At 42.7% G+C, this 17,538-nt stretch overlaps 1 protein-coding gene across 9 annotated transcripts in view; it reads left to right on the top strand.

Moving 5' to 3' along the window:
* Positions 1-17,538, top strand: part of RUFY3 (RUN and FYVE domain containing 3) — a 43,116-nt gene that overhangs the window by 10,064 nt on the left and 15,514 nt on the right. For 5 of the 9 annotated variants that reach the window (XM_086746314.1, XM_086746317.1, XM_086746316.1 and 2 more), the window contains 5 exons: positions 12,176-12,349; positions 13,112-13,229; positions 14,962-15,063; positions 16,054-16,177; positions 16,820-16,881. In XM_086746314.1, coding sequence (XP_086602440.1) covers positions 12,176-12,349; positions 13,112-13,229; positions 14,962-15,063; positions 16,054-16,177; positions 16,820-16,881 — 580 coding nt within the window. Of the gene's footprint in view, positions 1-4,700; positions 4,755-12,175; positions 12,350-13,111; positions 13,230-14,961; positions 15,064-16,053; positions 16,178-16,819; positions 16,882-17,538 lie in introns of all 9 variants that reach the window. The other 4 variants (XR_015258392.1, XM_086746313.1, XM_086746318.1 and 1 more) reach the window with 1 other exon arrangement.

Here is a 17,538-nt window from a genome sequence, read left to right as displayed (position 1 = left end):
TCTCGATGGCATTACTATCAAGAGTGCACGTGTATGTGAGATTGAACACTGATCTCAGCTTTTGGGAGAAGTTATGAAATGCACAATGGCCTGACGCTACTTCACTGGCTGTTAAATTTCTACTTTGATTAGTCAGTCATCTTTGAGAAGCTTCACGTTAGAGCAGTGGGAATTTTAATCCTCATGGGATCAGCCTGTAATTGAGAACAGCAGGAATACACGTGATAACTATGATCTGAATTTACTTGGAACTGTCAAGAGTTACAGTCTCCCTTCTGCTTTTTAAAGTCCTGTTCTGTTTGCACTAAAACAGGGAATTACAGCGATATGTTTGTAACATGCACAGATGAAATTATATTTTCCGTAGTATAATTCTTTGTAGCTAAGGTCAGATTTTTTCTTCTTTTTTCAAACGCATGCTTGCATAAAATGCTGTGAGTGGAACGTGTACAGCTCCTCAGAAAAAGCACATGCTATTCTCAGAGCTCAAATACCTCTTGCCCATTAATCTATTGCCCTGTTTATTCAGTCGTCCTGCAGATTCTACCTTTTCTCTCCAATTTCTGTTCAACTATTTTTGAAGGACCTAAGTTTGAAGGAGCTGGAGACCAGGTCTACCTAGTTTTCTGCACCACTTGATTTTTTTTCTTATTAAATGTGTTACTTATCATTCCTAAGGCAACAAATATGAGATAATGCAATTGAAATAAATAGAATAATGTGACTATAGGTTTCAATTTCGTGCTAAAAGTAATATTTGTGCTTACAATGAAGGAGAATGTGCTAGCCTTAATGAAAGAAAGACACGAATGCAATTAGTCATGCATATTCATTATTTCTCATTAAGCTCTTCCAACTTTCCTTGTGTTGTGGAATTCTTTGGCCCAAAAAAAGAACAGCAAGTGGTTAGAGCAGCAGAGTCAAAGTTAAAATCAGACAAATAATCCTATAATGAACCTTCTAAAGAGCACATGTGTCAGTATTTCTTCCATGAGCATCCCCCTCTAGAACATGGACAGTACTTTTTCCTGTATAGGGCGTAACGAGGCATAACTGGCAGGGAAACTCAGTTCTGGTTACACTGATGGCTGCTGCAGAATTTCACTTAGAATGAAACTTGAAAGTGCCTTTGAGCGAATGTGAGAAGTGCTGCCGAAACTCCTGGCACTGCCTCAGGCGTGGTACCGAGGCATAGAGGAGTGGGCTTTTCTGTCCTTTCTGGAGGAAAAAGAAAGAGTTGCTGGAGTGCTTTGAATATGAGGGGGTAGATAAAACAAAGATGTTGAGGGGAAAAAGGGGGATCAGGAGGAAGCCACCCTCGTTGCTTGGCATTTTTGTTTGCAGATTGGTTGGGTTTGATTCCCTTCACTTGATCATGGTCCCGATTCCAGCGTCTGTTCAGTCGCAGCTAACTTGTCAGCACTTCGGTAGGTCTTATTTGAAATGCGTCGGTTCTTTTCTTCTTTCCACAGAACTTTTCTCAGTCGTGGCAGATCACCAGGCAGGAGAAGAGGTTTAACAGTAGGGCACTGACTGAATGCAGAGTAGTTACCTTCCCTGGCGCTGATGTTCAGCTGCTGACGCGTTCAGTATTTATCTTGACCACCGTTGGGGACAAGATGAAAAAATAACCCCTTTCCTTGTCGCTAAACAGAATGTGAGGACTTGGTCCTGTTAGGTTTTTGTTTGTTTATAACTCTTCAACAGAGTTAATGTCCAAAAACTAACAGGTTTGGGTCTAGCCTTTCAGAGCAGCCAAAGCGGCATAGCTGACATTTCACCACTGCTGAGTACTTTCTGTATCAGGCTCAGTTTTCACTTCCCAAAATTGGTGCTGGGGTTTTTTTTGGGGTGATTTTTACTGACTTCTCAGCTTCTCCTTATGCATTTGCTAAGAACTTCTGTACTTAAAAAAAAAAAAAAAAAAATCCAAACCCAACCAGGTAGTGACCTATTTAGTCTGTTTTTGGAGGAACTGGCATCTCATCTCATGCTTGGGAACTATAAAAAGGATGTGTGGCTTGATTCCTTTGTTCTGAGCGTGTTTCTTTACACATGGAAAAATACCATAGCTATATAAGAAGTTTTGAGCATTCTGTCCTCCTAGTTGTGCTCCCAAGGTATTTACTAATAGAATTACAGAGGATGTGGACAGAAAATGGATCACCTAGGAAGCTGGGTGCTGGGGGACTGCAAATCGTGGGAGTCTGCTTCCAGGTGGTATCCCGGTACAGGCTAAATGCTGTCTTTGCGGTGGTACTGTTCATTGCACGTAATTGCTTAGTGAATGCATGAATGGATCGGCAGTTGGAAGGGCATCTGTTGGGGTTTGTGCGGCTCCACACTCTGGGATTTTTGAAGAATTTCAAAATGGAAGTGGTGAGAAAGCAAAACCTGTTTTTCTTAGTATAAGCCTCGCTAGCTGTTGTGAACAGCTGTCGGAGTAAGTTGGAAGTCTTGGGTGTTTTTTGGACATGGAGCTGTGCAAAAGAAGAGGCTTGGAGGAGTAGAGAGCTGAAATAACTGGAGGCTGTGTAGTGTGTGTAGGGAGGAGTTTGAAGTGAAAAGTCAAAGCAAGGAAGATCATGTGAAAGATCAAGTGAAGCCAGGCAATCTCTGTCCCCGTTACCAAGCTGATTGTAAACGTTGGGTTGGTTCTGAGATGTTCTGTTTACACTTTAGATTAAGGAAAAACCCCAGCCCTCAGTATTAGATAACAGACCGTTCAGTGATGGTGTCTGGCTTCAATCTCGGTGTGCAGGTAGGCATTCTGGGATGGTCAGAGTCTGGCTGTGATCTTTGCACGTGATGGAAACTGCTATTGAATAGATCGCTGCACGTGCAGCTAGGTTCTCATCTGATTCATTTTCCAAAGTGCTAGAAGTACGGCTAGAAAATACCAGCCTTACAAGCTTGTTTATCTAGTGGTGTTATGCAGAGCGTTTTCTACAGATACTGAATTTCTCAATCACACCAACATCTGCATTTTAAGTCCTAAAAAAAAAAAAAAGTAAAGAGGTGAAAGGGACCCATGAATCCCAGAGTCCAATTTGTAGCACTCCAAGGTAAGAGTGCAGTAGGGTCCAGGAAGACGTCAGAGATGTCTCAGTCCATCACTGGAAGTCTCCTGGACCTACAGCAAGGTGTTACCCCTGTAAGAAGAGTCCAAAAGCTGTAAGTGTAGAAAGTGGGGGGAGCGTCACCAGGGCTTTGCTCTTGCAATAGCAGGGAATTTCTCAAGCGAAACTCCCTGTTGCTTCTAGCAAGCAGAGGTAGGTCAACCTGATTGTGCTCACCGTCTCTCCCTCCCTCTTCACGGCAGGCAGGGAGTGGAGAAATCCCTGCTGAGTGGAAAGCAGTTGATCCGCTTCGACCCGGTTCCACGGGCAGGACCCAAGGAATGGTGGTTTTCTGCTGTTGTTGGCATTGCAGTAGTGCTTAGCTGGGAAGAAGAGACCTTCTGGCTTATGAAGAAAACTGATAGCTAAAAGTCAACTATGTGAATAAACCACTTTGAAAGGATGAGAAGACTGTTGGTCAGTGCTATTGCAGTGTAGAAAGCTTTTGGAGACCAGCTGAATTGTTAGTCGTACTGGTATTTAGACTTGTTTTTTTTTTTTTTTTTTCTTTTTTTTCCCCTTTAAACGCAATGGCTGTGAATGTGCTGTTTGCTAGCCACGGCGGGCTCCTGGGGCGGGAGGAGGCTGGTGATAGCTTGTCCGTGGGAGGGAGGAGGTCCCAGCGGCGTGTGTACTTTGCTCGGGACTTTGGCACGGTTGGCCTGTGAAGGGGAACAGAGCCTTTCTCGTGCTTCGGACCTTCAACCCGTTGCAAATTAGCGCTGGGGAGAGCAGATAGGTAAGTATGGAGCTGAAAATCCCACAGGGTTCAGACCGTCTGTGCGTTTATCTGGCTTTATTTTCTGGGTTGGAAACCAGACAACTGGGAGACATGCTGCAACAAGTTTTCCTTGTCCTGCCTGCTCCTGACCCAGGATCCATACCTCCTCCCCGTGCCTGTCAGCCATCTGCAGGCTTCCGGCGAGGAGACAGAGGTGTTTTCCCCAGTGAGGCCCTAGTGAATTGTCACCAGAATGACGACGTAAAACCTGTGACCCGCATCCAGGCTTGGCTGGATCACCTCTGCAAGATTTTGCGTTTGGAGTGATGGTGGTAGCGGAGTTAAAGCTCTGTTTAACCTTGTTTGAAATGCCCTCGGTATGTCCTGTTCCTGAAATGTACTGGCTTTTCATGTGTGGCTGTATTTCCCTGTTATCTGGGGGGATCTTTTTGGGGCTGGGTGGAAGGAAACTGAAGCAAACGCTGATGTTGCATAAATATCAAGAGTTCAACGCTTTGATCTTACGAACAAAATAATACTTCTCTTGCTTTTCTTTTGAGAATGTGCTTTACAAAAACCTTGCTTGTCTTCATGCAGAAAGAAGCAAAGCTTCTCAAACTCTGCTGAAGCCTACCTTAATTTGACTCTCAAGGAAAAAAAAAACGTTTTGCTGTATTGCTTTGTGCAGACTAATACACCCCTCTGACTTGCAAATCTCTACCCACTGTGAATTAAATCTTGTATTATGCAACTCTCCCTTTCAGTTATCCTTTTCTTACCCCTTGATTTTGAATCTTTCCTTTAGATCATGGCTTGCATGACATTTTCTTTCTTTTCCTTTCTTTTTGCTGTTTGCAAAGACTCTTGGGAGGATTTGACAGATGTGGTGGAGCAATTGCGTGATGATACTGAAGGTGCGTGCCACACCAACATCTTTCAGCTATTATTTCCACTAATGATTGGCTTTTGAGTTATTATTTGGAGCCTGAGTGCAACATGCAGTTTTCCTTTCCAGCGCCAATAGCCGCGGCTCTCGGAACGTGCCTGTCTGGTTGAACCAGGTTCACAGCCGGAACGTGCTGTGCTAGTTGCACGCTGTGTGGATGTTTGGTTTCTGCTGTTAGCCTGTTCAAGAACATGTCTTTGATCGCTCCAGTGCATGCATTGCTCTTCCAATTGTCTTCGTTTAGATTTAAAATAGATATTGTTAAGACTTGTCTTCTAAATGTTATCAGCCCCTTCATGGGTTCTGTGTGATCAGTTCTGGTTTCTAAGTTCTTACTGATCTCTTTTTGGAAAATATGTGCATACAATGTTGCTTAAAAGTATTATTATTTTTTTTTTCTATTTTGACTTCAAATAGAGGTAGAAAAAGTGAATCAATAAGGGGCTAGTTTATTTATATTAAATGTTTCCTGAGGCAATTATTTTCCTGAGCCTGATAGAAACACAAAAGGTATATGGAGTATATGGAAGATGATCTTTAAAAAATATTTCAGAAATCACCTCAAAGCTTTAGATTTTGTGAAATATTTCTATTTATCAGCTTGAGACTTTGTAAAAGTGACTCTAAAACTTGTATTGCAAATGTTGATTAAAACTTCTAAAGTACTGAATGAGATCTGTTTTTTTTTAATAGTGCTTCTTACTTGATTCATAAAAATGGTGCAAGTATGAAATAGTTGAGTTCCCAATTCAGTAAATTTGTAACTTGATGACTAAATGCAACTGTTCATGCTTGGGATGAAGGTGTTTGTAGCACAGAAGGCTGATAGACATTCTGAAAGCAAGGGAGTAAGAAGGGAGTTTTCCTCATGTGGTTAAGAGGTTTACGTGTTTGTTCTTAGGAAGAATATGGATTTCCATGTAGAGGGACATTTAGGGGTATTGATCTATACAGGCCCAATTTTTTTTTTTTGTAAATGGTAATCTCAAATTAGAAGCTAAAGTTGGGGTTCTTGATATCTAGAAGACTTATGAGCATAAGCCCTGTTATTCTGATAACCCCAAAAGAGCAAGGTCAGCAGACGTATTTCAGCTTTTTGCCAATTTGTGCACTGAGTATTTTCAAAGGTGATGCAGATTGCGTATCCCGTGGTGGCTGTTTTCTTACAGGTGTTTTCTTTGCTTTCGGTTTAATTCTGACTAGTAGGATGGTAACCAAAAGCTGCATTTGTTTCTTTGTAGCTCAGATGAGCAGTTTAAGTGTGAAACCTGGTAAAGCGGAACGGTGAAATGAAGTGAAGCACGTTTATGTTACGGAGTCGGGGTTATAAATAGAGGGAAATGTGTGAGGAACACTGTGAAAGATATGTCTGTCTTAAAATATGTAGTTGTGATTATTGCTAGAATAACAACTGGTAGTTGAGGATGGCAAAATAACGCAGCTAGGTTTGGGACTCGCTTAGGGAAAACTTCCCAGTGCCAATAGTTTTAAGCACGTTTCTGGCAGAGTAAAAAAGCAAAGTCAACCATGACGTAGCAGACTGTACTTCTATTTTTATTTGGAAACTCGGATGGTATAAATCTTCTTAAAGAGGATGCGTTGTGCGCAAAAACTAGTTCAGATGTGTTGACTACGCTGACCTCTTGGAGATCATCTTCCATGGAATGGTGCCTTTGTCAACTGCTGTGCTTGGTTACGTGCCTGGTGGTCTCGTAAACGCAGCAGGCTTCACATCAGCCATGGGAGATGTTCTCTCTCCCGGAATGACAGCTCATCCTGCTTCCCCAGCAGCTCCAGCCGAGGGCGTAGCCAAGGTAGTCTTTAATGGAGAAAAAAGGAATTGAATTTTTTTTTTTCCCGTTAAACGTTGTGCATGTTTTTTTGCATTGATTTTTGTTGCGGTGGGATACGTTTAAAATGTGTCTTGTCTGTTTGCACTTGTATCTTTGTTTCCCATGTTCACCACCCCGTTGTGTTTTTCTGAAACTCCTATGTGGCCAGTGTGTGCGGGAAGCTGTCCTCCTCAGTGATGGATCAGACTGAGGGATGCTTGACGTGGAGTGTGCTTTCCCCCTCGGAAGTCAACATTAAGGATGTAATAGCAAGAACAAATGAAGCAACCTTTTAAACTCTCTGTGAAAATATTTCCTCTCCTAGGAAATCAGATTTCATTTTGGTACCAGGGTGTTAGTCCAGCTGCTTTCCAGTTTATCCAGAGTCCCTCAGAGCAGACTGGTTGAATTTTTAATATAGGAGAAAAAAAAATTGGTAGAATAAAGTATATTTGTTTAGAAACAGACATGCCTCCACCTTTCACTTGTGAATAGTCATGTAATTTTTACTTTTGTCAGTGCTTACCTTCAGGAGAGCGTTTGCGTGATGTACAAAACGAGTATCACCTCATCCCTGAGCCGGGGCTTGCGCTGCTGGAAGGCGTTTGAGGGTAAGGGAGTGTCTGGGAAGCTTTAACTGGAGTACAGGAAGCTTAAAAAGTACATAATGATGTTGAACTCCAGTTTAAATGATGAAAGTCTTTATCTAGAGATTTGCTTTCCACGTTTATTTGAGATTATACATGCGTTCAGGATTTTGTAGTCTGAGCAGCTGGAGCTAATGTCTCTCCTAATGTGAATTTGCCTAACTGAAACTCGGCGCACTGTAAGCAGTGAGCAACTGTTTCGCCATCCACCTGTCTCAGTTAAGCTAAATCCAGTATGAACTATTTGCAAGGTGCCGTTTCTCTTCTGTACACAGAAGTGGCATTTCTAAATTTCAGATTTTGGATTCTTGGTTTAAGATTAATTCAGGACACGGAGCACCTAGCTGAAATACTGATTAATTTGCATTACTTCGAGCAGATTTGTTCACATCTGCAGTGTTTCATGGCTCCCTGTGTTTGATCAACGTTCTAGCTTTATTTTAGTTTCTTCTTAATTATTTTAGGGTAATTCAATATGAGGAGCGATTGAAGTTTATTGTCACTGGGTGAGAAGTACTTAGACCACGGTCGCAGCCCCGAGGTCCAGTGTTGCACTGACTTTTCCCTTGACCTTAGGTTCCTAGGTATGTATTTTGCCTTTTAAACAAATTACAGGATTCCTGAGGTTCTTGGATGCTTTTGAAAACATCTTCATGCAAGCTTCTTAGGAACCCTTTGCTTTTCGTGCTGTTAGGGTGTGAGTGACTGTAGCACAGTTGTACCTCTTTCAGAAACGTGGGAGTTGAGTATTTTAAGGAAACAGGCAGATGAGCTGATGATTTTACTCTGTTGCTATAGTGGGATGCAAGTCCAGTCCAGTCACGACCACTTACATCCCATATGCAAGGTTACTGGTTAGAGAACACGTCTATTCTGTAGAAGCTACAATATTTTAAACAGCCAAAGTGTCTTGAGAATTTAAGATTACTTCAGTTGAAATCCAAACAATGTTGAAAGGTAAAGTTTAAGGGCCAAGATTTTACTTGTTAAGGTTTGTGACGTGACGTGCAGTAAAACATAGGTAGAGTTTTTGCAATTAGAGGCGGAAAAAGAAAGTTGACGCAAGTATTAACTCAGAGACTCTCAGTTGCACACCAAGGTCAGACTGCCAAAGCAGAACAGCTTTGGCTTAAAGCCAGCTGGTAGTCTTACTGTTTAAAAGTCACCTTTGCTTGCTTACCCTGCTCTTTTGGGCTCAATTTTAAAGGTGTATATGTTGCAGCACATATAACAATGGTACAAAGTACTTAGGGTTTAAATTTTGGAATAAATCTTTGGGATTTTATCCCGTTTTGCACTATATAACAGTTAATTAGTTTGCAAGATGGGAATCTCAGGTAAGCTGCATATGCAGAGCACCATCATTCACAACAGGCTAATGAAGCAGAAACTTGTGATTAGTTAATGTGATGAAAACATTTTTCAGTTCTTTAGGCTGTGACTGCACATCTTACTCTTAATTGAAAGCATAGGTCTGCTTTTTCTTTTTCCTACGTGCTTTCATCAGCCCAGATGTTCATTTCATCTGAAGAGTGTTGAAAGAATCTAGAATCTTGAACATGCTTCATACCCCCTCTATTATTCTTGTTTGGTTGTTTTGCTTTTTAATTAGCAAAGTATCGACCCCAGTTGACAGACAACAGGCACAGACTTCTCAGACTCACGGAAAACCATGCGCCTTGCGTCAAAAAGCTTACGGTACCCTTGACCTCAGCACAGGTCTGTGGGAGGCGGCAGCTCTTGATACTTTTAAGAAATGTGCGTGTTTTCCTGTGAGCGTATAATGGAGTAGGACCCTAATTCTGAGCAGCGTCCTTGGACTCTTCCATAATTCACATGAGCCAAAGTAACACTTTCTGTGTAGTTATCTTGTCGGGTTTCTTTAGTTTTGCGTTAGCAGTTGATTTACTGCGTAAGCAGGGTCACTTGGATGCCTGCCTTGCTACCGACAGGCTCAACGAGCCGCTTGGGCAGCGCGTGCGTGACTCCTCCGTACTGCGGCCGTGCTTCGTGGCTCGGGGCGTGCTGCTGTGGGACCTTGGCCCATGGGGAGACGTCCTCATTAGAGAGGAGAGGAGGCCTCTCTGTCTTCCTGAGTCTTGCTGTTCCCCTCGTAGGGAAGAAGAAAAAAAAACCTGTGTTTTTTTGTAAGGTTTAAGTCAAGTCTTAAAACTTACAGATATGTTCAGGAGGCAAGCACTCAACTTTTTGAAATGGTCTGATCTCACTACTGAGTGTGCATATACATAGTTTTTCTTCCAAGCCTGACCAGGCAAAAAATAATGTTCAATCTAGACCTTAAAATATATTTGAACTGGGGAAAAAAAAAAAAAAAAGTCTTACTTCTTTTAACACAGTGTCATGCTCTTGAGGTTATGCATGAAAATTGCCTCAGATAATTCAAACCCACCAGAGATTTCTGCTGGTTAATCTGTCTTGGTTAGAAGTGTGGATGTGCTGTAGGTGGAGTTGTCCCACCAGAAGTACTGGGGGAAGGAGTTAATGGTTTTTTACCAGATAAGCTTGTCCTGAGTGGGCTTAGAATCATGGTCCTGAAGAAAAGGGCAAGTTGTGACAGTAGTGGTCTGTGGTAGACACAAGTGCTGTAGCGATGCTCGTGGGCTCTTCAAGGATGGATGCTGTTGGTGGTGGTGTTCATTAGTTTTATACAGAAGTGCACAGAAGAAAATATACAGCAGTACTAAGGGTTTTTTTTACTTGCACGTGCAAAATCTGAAGCGGATTCAGACCTGAAGAGGAAGGCATTTGTCCAGGGCCGCAGGTGTGGCCTGGAGCGTGACTAGACCGGTGGCTGCTGGTCAATGGCGATTCTTGCTGGCATTGATTAGTGTCTGTTGGATGAGGAGCGCTTGAGTATCGCTAGTGCTGTTGCCACAGTGCTAGGCCTGAGTATTTCAGGGACACCAGCAGCATCCCTCCGAAAAGCAGCCTGTCCTGTGGCAGGCAGGTCACCCAAAACTAAGCAGCGATAATGAGACCTCACCAGCCTGGGGGCCAGCTAGCCTTGGAGCCGTGCTTCAGAGGCAGATTCAGCAAACCCACCCTTGTTCTCAGGTTTTACAAATGCTCTCTCTTGATGCCCTCTCATGATTTCTCAGGTTCTTTGATTGAGGGTGTTTGTATCTCCACTTAGGTAGTTGCTTTTAGTCTCCCAGCCCCGAGGAGGTGCCTTTGAGCGTCTTCTCCTGTCTGACATAACGAGTCTCAATTGCAGGGTAGCAGTTGTTCTTCCTGCCTGTTTTGGATTCAATAGGTTGCTGAAATCAAATGTTACTCCTGTTGGCTACATGCTGCTGGGCCTATGGTGCTTTTCAGCCCGCAGGAGACGGCCAACATTGGAAGTGGGAAGGATGTGGTTTTTAATGGTTCTATGGTTCGATCAAGTTGTTGCATTTCCAGTTGCAGGAAATGGTTCCGCACAGTCAGATTGACAAGAGGATGAGAACTGTTAACAGTCCAGGCAGCTCAAGTCCTCCTGCCTAGTAGAGATTTGATGTGCACCCAGTGGCAAACCTGTTTGAATACAACCTGGACTTCTGCGAGACTTCACTTAGGGCCTGGATCCACTGAGGATGGAGGTTGCATCTTCTCCTTGTTCACCACAATAGACGTTTTAAAGAGAGACATAGGAACCTCTCTCAGCTGTCTGTATGTTGAAGAGGCAGAGACTTTGAGCAGTCAAGAATAGCTTGAGAACACCTTGATGGTGGTCAGCGTGGTAGTCTTAGACGTCCTCTGGTCATGTTTCTGCTGCTAGGTGTACTAAATTGACTCGTGGTAAATTGGTTCACGGATCCACGGCCGTTTAGAGCAGCACTAGAATAAGTGTGTCCTACAGCGTTATGAAGCTGCTTGTGCCAAGGAACTTCAGCTCAAAAATTGGCTGTGAGATTGCAAGTGCAACGGATGCAAACAGAAAACTTGCAACTGATGCAACATTGTGTTCACGGCAAGAATTTTTCTCTATTACTTATTTCCCAATTTCACTCAAGTTACGGGACAATACTGTTGTAAACAAGTTTTTCCTGAGGTGCCGGACACGCACCGGTGATGTTTGGGAAGAGGGGCACTGTGGAAGGATGGGTGTTGGCATGGGCACATTACACGGGTCAGGGAGCGGGAGGCCTGCGGGCAGGGTGTGGATTGGAAAATGGATGTCTGTACTTGTTTCTTGCAACTAGCAAGTATAAAGGTCTGAATATTTGCAATAGGGTAGAGGAAGAACATAGTCTTGGGGGATCTGTGCGTGCTGGGAATTAGTGAGCTGTCAGAGGAGCTATGAAGACCGGCTCCTTATTGTCAGTGGTAAAAACCAGTAGTGTTGATAAAAGGAGAGATGGTTGGCAGTTGGCTCCATGTTATGTCCAAGTTTGAAAAAAAAAAAAAAAAGTTATGATAAGCGAAGATGCAAAACTAGGTATCAAGACGTTGATGGATTAAGTGTGAGTGGACTCATAGTTATCTTTAGATGGAAGAACAAATCACAAGTGGAGAATTCCTACCAGTTGTAGGCGCTGGATGTAGTGGGGGAGTTGGAGCAAGCGATGCCGTAGCATTTGGTAATGCGTTGTTGAGATGAAAACCACAATATTAACAGCTGTCTTGAAACTTCTCTTCCTTGAAAATTTGTAACTTTTGTGGTAATGTGAGGTATTGAGGCACCCTTACTGTGATGTATCACCTATTCCTATGTCACTGGCTTTGGCTGTAAAATGCTAGCTCATTTTGATTTTTCTCAACAAAAAACCTGAAGTGAGTGCCTCACATGAAACTGGCACTGCCCCTAAGAATGTCTTCAAAGCTGAGGGGCAAAGAGAGAGATGGGATATCTTGTGGTATTAAAAATAGCTTTTGTTACTCAACAATGTTTTTCTTCCTTTTTTTAATAGATCCTAATTATCTCATGGCTAATGAACGCATGAACCTGATGAACATGGCGAAACTGAGTATCAAGGGGTTGATTGAATCGGCACTTAACCTGGGCAGGACGCTGGACTCCGACTATGCACCTCTTCAGCAGTTCTTCGTCGTGATGGAACATTGCCTTAAACACGGCTTGAAAGGTAACCTTGCTCGAGACAGTGTTTGTCACAGCGTAGGAGCGAGAAAGAGCCATCTTGTTTTAAAAATCTAGTTTTGTTATCTGCAGTAGACTAAAGAGAGGCTGAGCAGGGTCACTGCGGTGGTCACAGTGCACGGAAAAAAAATCTGCTGAAGGTATAACACTGCAGGTGAAAAGTTCACAGTTGTTGGAGGTGCTTGCCATTTTTAAAACAGCCTTTAAGATTGCTTGAGTAGAACTAAGTGATCAGCGATAAAATTAGCTCCTTGGCAAACTCACGACTCCCTTCTTTTCTGCACTTCCTCATGCTTTGGAGGCACAAGGGTCCTTTTACTGGAAGAGAAACTGCAACGCAGAGGTTCTTTCTCAACAGTTCTGTCAAAACTGGGGATTTTGGCTTTGAGAAAATTGCTGTGCACACACCAAGTGTAATTTAGGAACAGTGACAGCATTCTAGCAGAAATGTTAACCTCTGGCAGTGAATCTAAGTTGCTGGTTATCACTGCACGTTGTTGACTTTGCATACTGGAGATGTATGGAATATTTTCTGGCATCTGTCTCAGCTCCTGTTGCTTTATTGGAGTCAAACCAGCAATTCCCACTCTGGGACATAAAAAGTCGCCTTTTGTACTTGCCCAGCAGCAGTCCCAGAAAATTATTTGTGGTGCTTTCTGTCTACTGTTCATTCACTCTGACCGTGTTTGAGAATGTATTTAGTCAGCACGAGCCCAATGGGCTCATTTTATATCTTTTTCTTTTCTAGCCAAAAAGACTTTTCTTGGGCAAAACAAGTCATTTTGGGGACCTCTAGAACTAGTAGAAAAACTTGTTCCTGAAGCCGCAGAAATTACAGCAAGCGTTAAGGATCTCCCAGGGCTGAAGTAAGTACAGTCTTCTACTGCACAACTACATAATGTGTATTTTATTGTTAGAAAGGTCCTGAAGAAGAGAGGGAAGGGCAAACCTAACCTTCAGGAGTACATCTGCCACCTTCTGCTGATAAAAAGGGATCGTTACTCTCTTATTATGAATCAAGGAACCGCAGAAGGCGAGGATAGAATATATTCTTTCTGTGTTAAGCACATGAAGTGTTAAGGACAATAGCAGTAAACAAGTGACCATGTGTCTCAGGAACAGGAACAGCCTTTGCTGAATCTCTTTCTGAACTCAGACTGCAGAGGAAGGGAATTGGAAGGAAGATGATTACAGGTTAAAGTTTTGAGGCTGATAGAGATAATTTTTCTTATAAATTTCAGCAAACATGTAAAGTTTGTGTGAAAGGGAGGCTCAGTCAAAAAATTGAAGTTACTAGCTTATGTTAAAGAGGGGAGGAAAAAAAATACACGTTAATTATATATTGCTTTTAAAAAATTGATAGCAATTGCAGACGTCACAATACAATTTGCTTATTCCATGCTAAAAAGAAACTGTAAGAGGCTTTCAGCTTGGAGAATAGAAATAAAGGTATAAGGAACCTTCTGTATCCGTAACAGGACTAAGGATTAAATAGTCTTTGCTGAAAGAACAGATGAATAGATTGAATAACAGTTTCTTTCGGGTTAGTATTTATTGGTGTACACATGGACAGGTGCTTTTACTGGAGAACTGGGCAGGACTCCTCCTGGAACAGCTTACGGCACCAGTGTGGAGTGCCAACAGTGCCGTGCCAGAGCTCCTGTTACCTTTTCCTGTTGTGAAAGAACATTGAAACATGAAATACATGGAAATAAAGAACAATTTTAGAATAAGTTTCTAAACCTCAGCCTTGCTTTCCTGCTAGCCCTTGGGAAATGTCACGTCGTGTGTCAGTGAGGTCGAGAATGGAGACTGATGAAGATGACTTTCACAGGCGGCTGCTGCTTACGCTAGTTAGGTTTAGAAAATAGTGTCCCACGTGCTGTTTGGTATAAGACAGCTGCCTGATAGGTGGATTTGGAAAAAACATTTCCTTCTGCTCAAAATACTGCTCAGCACGGGGGATTTGCACACTCCTTTGCAGCATCTGGTGCTGGCTCCCGGCCAGCGTGCCGGGGTGGCTGAGCCAGAGCTGTGATGCAGCGTATCAGTTATCGTGTTTCTAACGCTGCGTGCTTCACAATGCCAGGAGAAACAGAGGGGGAAGGACCGCGACTGTAACCCGTTACATACTGTGAGTGTGGTAATGAGCAAAATAGTTGAAGAGGACAGAACTGAACTTGTGTTTTCAGTTGCCTCTGTGGATTCTCACCCAGCCTAACACCTACGTGCAGGAGTGGTGCTTGGGCATCTCTGCTGAGCTATACACCTGTTCTTCTGGCTTGCCTTACGCAGAACTGATTTTGAGTTAGAAGGTGATGTGTTGAAGCAGCTGATCTCTGTGCAGCAGCATCCAGCAGGGGTGAAGTCAGGGAAATACTTCTAGCATAACAACAAATACATAATTAGTTATGAGAGAAGCAGTGATTGCTTAGATAAACTTCTCTGTAGCTATTTGCACTTAAATACCTTGCATTTCCCTGTTTCCAACAGTGCCATCTCTATCTTGGAGATGCAGAAACTTCAGATGGAAAGGGGTTATTGAGGTGTTTGTGAATGTGCATTGCAATATGTCTGTAACTGGTTTGGCCTTTGCAGGACACCTGTGGGTAGAGGAAGAGCTTGGCTTCGCCTGGCTCTAATGCAGAAGAAACTTTCGGAATACATGAAAGCTTTGATTAACAGAAAGGATCTTCTCAGGTGAGTGCCCAGCTCGCTCTTGGAGTAGGTTAGCTTCACTTCTGCCCTCTTGTAAGATCTTCACATTCTTTTGAGCACAAAGGGTGAAGTCTGTGTGCACTTTTTGGGATAAATGGTAATGTTTGTGTAATGCAGAGCTTCCTCTGGGGGATTAAAAACGCTTAGTATTCCTTCTTAATTCAGAAACTGTTATATCTCCGCTTTTATTGTCTCAAGTATCCATTAGAATGAGCACTAATTTTGCTTCTGAGGGGGTGATTTTGGTGAAATATTTGTACAGAGGGGATACAGGATTCTGCCTGCGAGGTCTTCGCCCTGGATTTATTTCTGACCTTGTTGCTTCATTGCCATCTGACTTGGGAACAAGTCATTTCACTTCTCTGTAACTCTGCTTGCCACTCGTAAAACAGCAATAATTTTGTAGTTTAGTTGAAAGTCCATGGATTTGAACTACTATGTCTGTGTAAAGCAGTAGGATTTAATAAATATGTTGGTGTTTCTTCACTCAAACAAGTAGATTTTTGTTGTCTGTCCATGTAAATCCATAGACGCTTTGGGGTTAGAAGGGAGAACTTGGTATTGTCCACTGGAAAATGTGGCAGTGACCTGTGTTAACAGTAGTATGTGAGAGTAGTAGAAATATGCTACTTAAACTCTGATGTTAAGGCCCAGTCTTAAATCTGCCATGTGCTGTGCCATTACTGAAGAATTGTGCTGACTTTCCGTCACCTTTCAACAGTGAGGGACCGCGTCTCCTACTTAGTTGGTCTTTGCCTTATCTGAAGACTTAGCATGCTGAGAGAGATGTGTTCAGTCAGAGCAGGAGTGCGTTGATAGCACGTAGTGGTACGTTTCTGTATGGACCGTGTGCCGCTGCCTGGTTTTTGTTGAGGCTGAACTTGCCTTACGTTGTCGCATCCTAGTTGACATCATTTCAGTTCAGATCTAAAGACGCAACACTTGTCTTCTCTCTTGCTGTGTGTCCTGCAGTGAATTTTATGAGCCTAATGCACTGATGATGGAAGAAGAAGGTGCGATCATTGCTGGCCTCCTAGTAGGTTTGAATGTCATCGATGCAAACTTCTGCATGAAAGGAGAAGACCTGGACTCACAGGTACTGGATAGTCAGTTAGTTTTGTTGTTTTTTTTTCCCTTCTCATTTAAATTGGAAGAATTTTCCATTGTAGAGGACTTCTTTCAGCTGAGGTACAAGTTGGTTACTATAGGTAATAGAAGACTCCTATAAATTTGTTACTATGGTTGTGGTCTTCAGTTAGCTGGCAGTGCTGAGATCAAACACGCAGGATTTTGGTGTTGTCTTTGCTGTGGTCTGCATGCAGGTCATTGTGGAGTGAAATGTGATAAAAAAGGAGGTGGAATTGGGAAGGACTTAGCCAAAATGAGGGGAGGAATGGAGAGAACTGTTAATTCACTCACGCTGTGTCATGAGCTCATTGTGGCTGTTAAACAAAAGAAAATGAGCTGGTATGCACTTGTATTCCAGCCTGCATAAGCAGTGTATGTGCAGATAGGGCAGTGATAATGATTTGTCCTTATGTCCTAAGCCTTGCTTGCCAACTTGCTGCTCAGCCTCCTATATTTTTGCCATGTTTTAATTAATTTGGATAGATTACTGGTATAATGAATCCTTGCTGTAATACAACTGATGTACTGATGTTCTAACTGAATGACTCTGAACTTCCACGACTACAGACAGTGTTTAGTTTTAGAAAAAGTGCAAATTTTTCTTTTCTAGGTTGGAGTTATTGATTTCTCAATGTATTTGAAAGATGGGAACAGCACGAAAGGCAGCGAGGGGTAGGTACACCCACAATTATCCTCCTTCTTATCTCTTGGTAACTTGTATTCTGGGTTGCCCTGCAAGCTGTTAGATTTTGAATTAAAAAGCTACTTAGACTGAATTGCTCTTCTGTGATAAACCATAATGTATAAGATAGATACCGGAAATATTGGTAGGGGGCAGAGGAAAAGGAAAGTCTCAGAGAAATTCTGTGTGTTCTTCCTCAGCTGGCAAATGAAGATAAAAAATATTTTCAAAGCGACTCTCAGCTGGGTTAGGTCTGCCGTTTTTTAAACCCTTTTTGGTAAGCAGCGTGGTACCGTCACCAGTTGTGTGGCTGGCAGGATAGCAGTTAATTTTGGGCATTTTAACATCCTTAGAAAAAAAAAATTCTCCAGTTGGGAAAGGTCATAACTGTAATAATAGCCTGAAGTGCTTGTGCCAGCATACACAAGTGGAGCTGTGCAACCTTCAGAGCAAGGGGTTGGAAGCTACGGTGTGGGCATGCTGACACGTGGATGGGTCAGGTGTTGGGCTTTTCTGAGGTTCTTCAAGAGTGCTGCTTCTTTCTAAGGAAGCTCTGCTAGTTTGAATTCAGGTATATATCTAATAATTATCCCTCGGGATCAGGTGTTTTGATTGCATTTGTTTTATCCGTAGTTTCATTTTTAGAA

This window comes from Chlamydotis macqueenii, chromosome 4 (assembly GCF_036417535.1).
Source record: "Chlamydotis macqueenii isolate bChlMac1 chromosome 4, bChlMac1.mat, whole genome shotgun sequence".
NCBI lineage: Eukaryota > Metazoa > Chordata > Aves > Otidiformes > Otididae > Chlamydotis > Chlamydotis macqueenii.
This window is presented reverse-complemented; position numbering and strand designations above follow the sequence as displayed.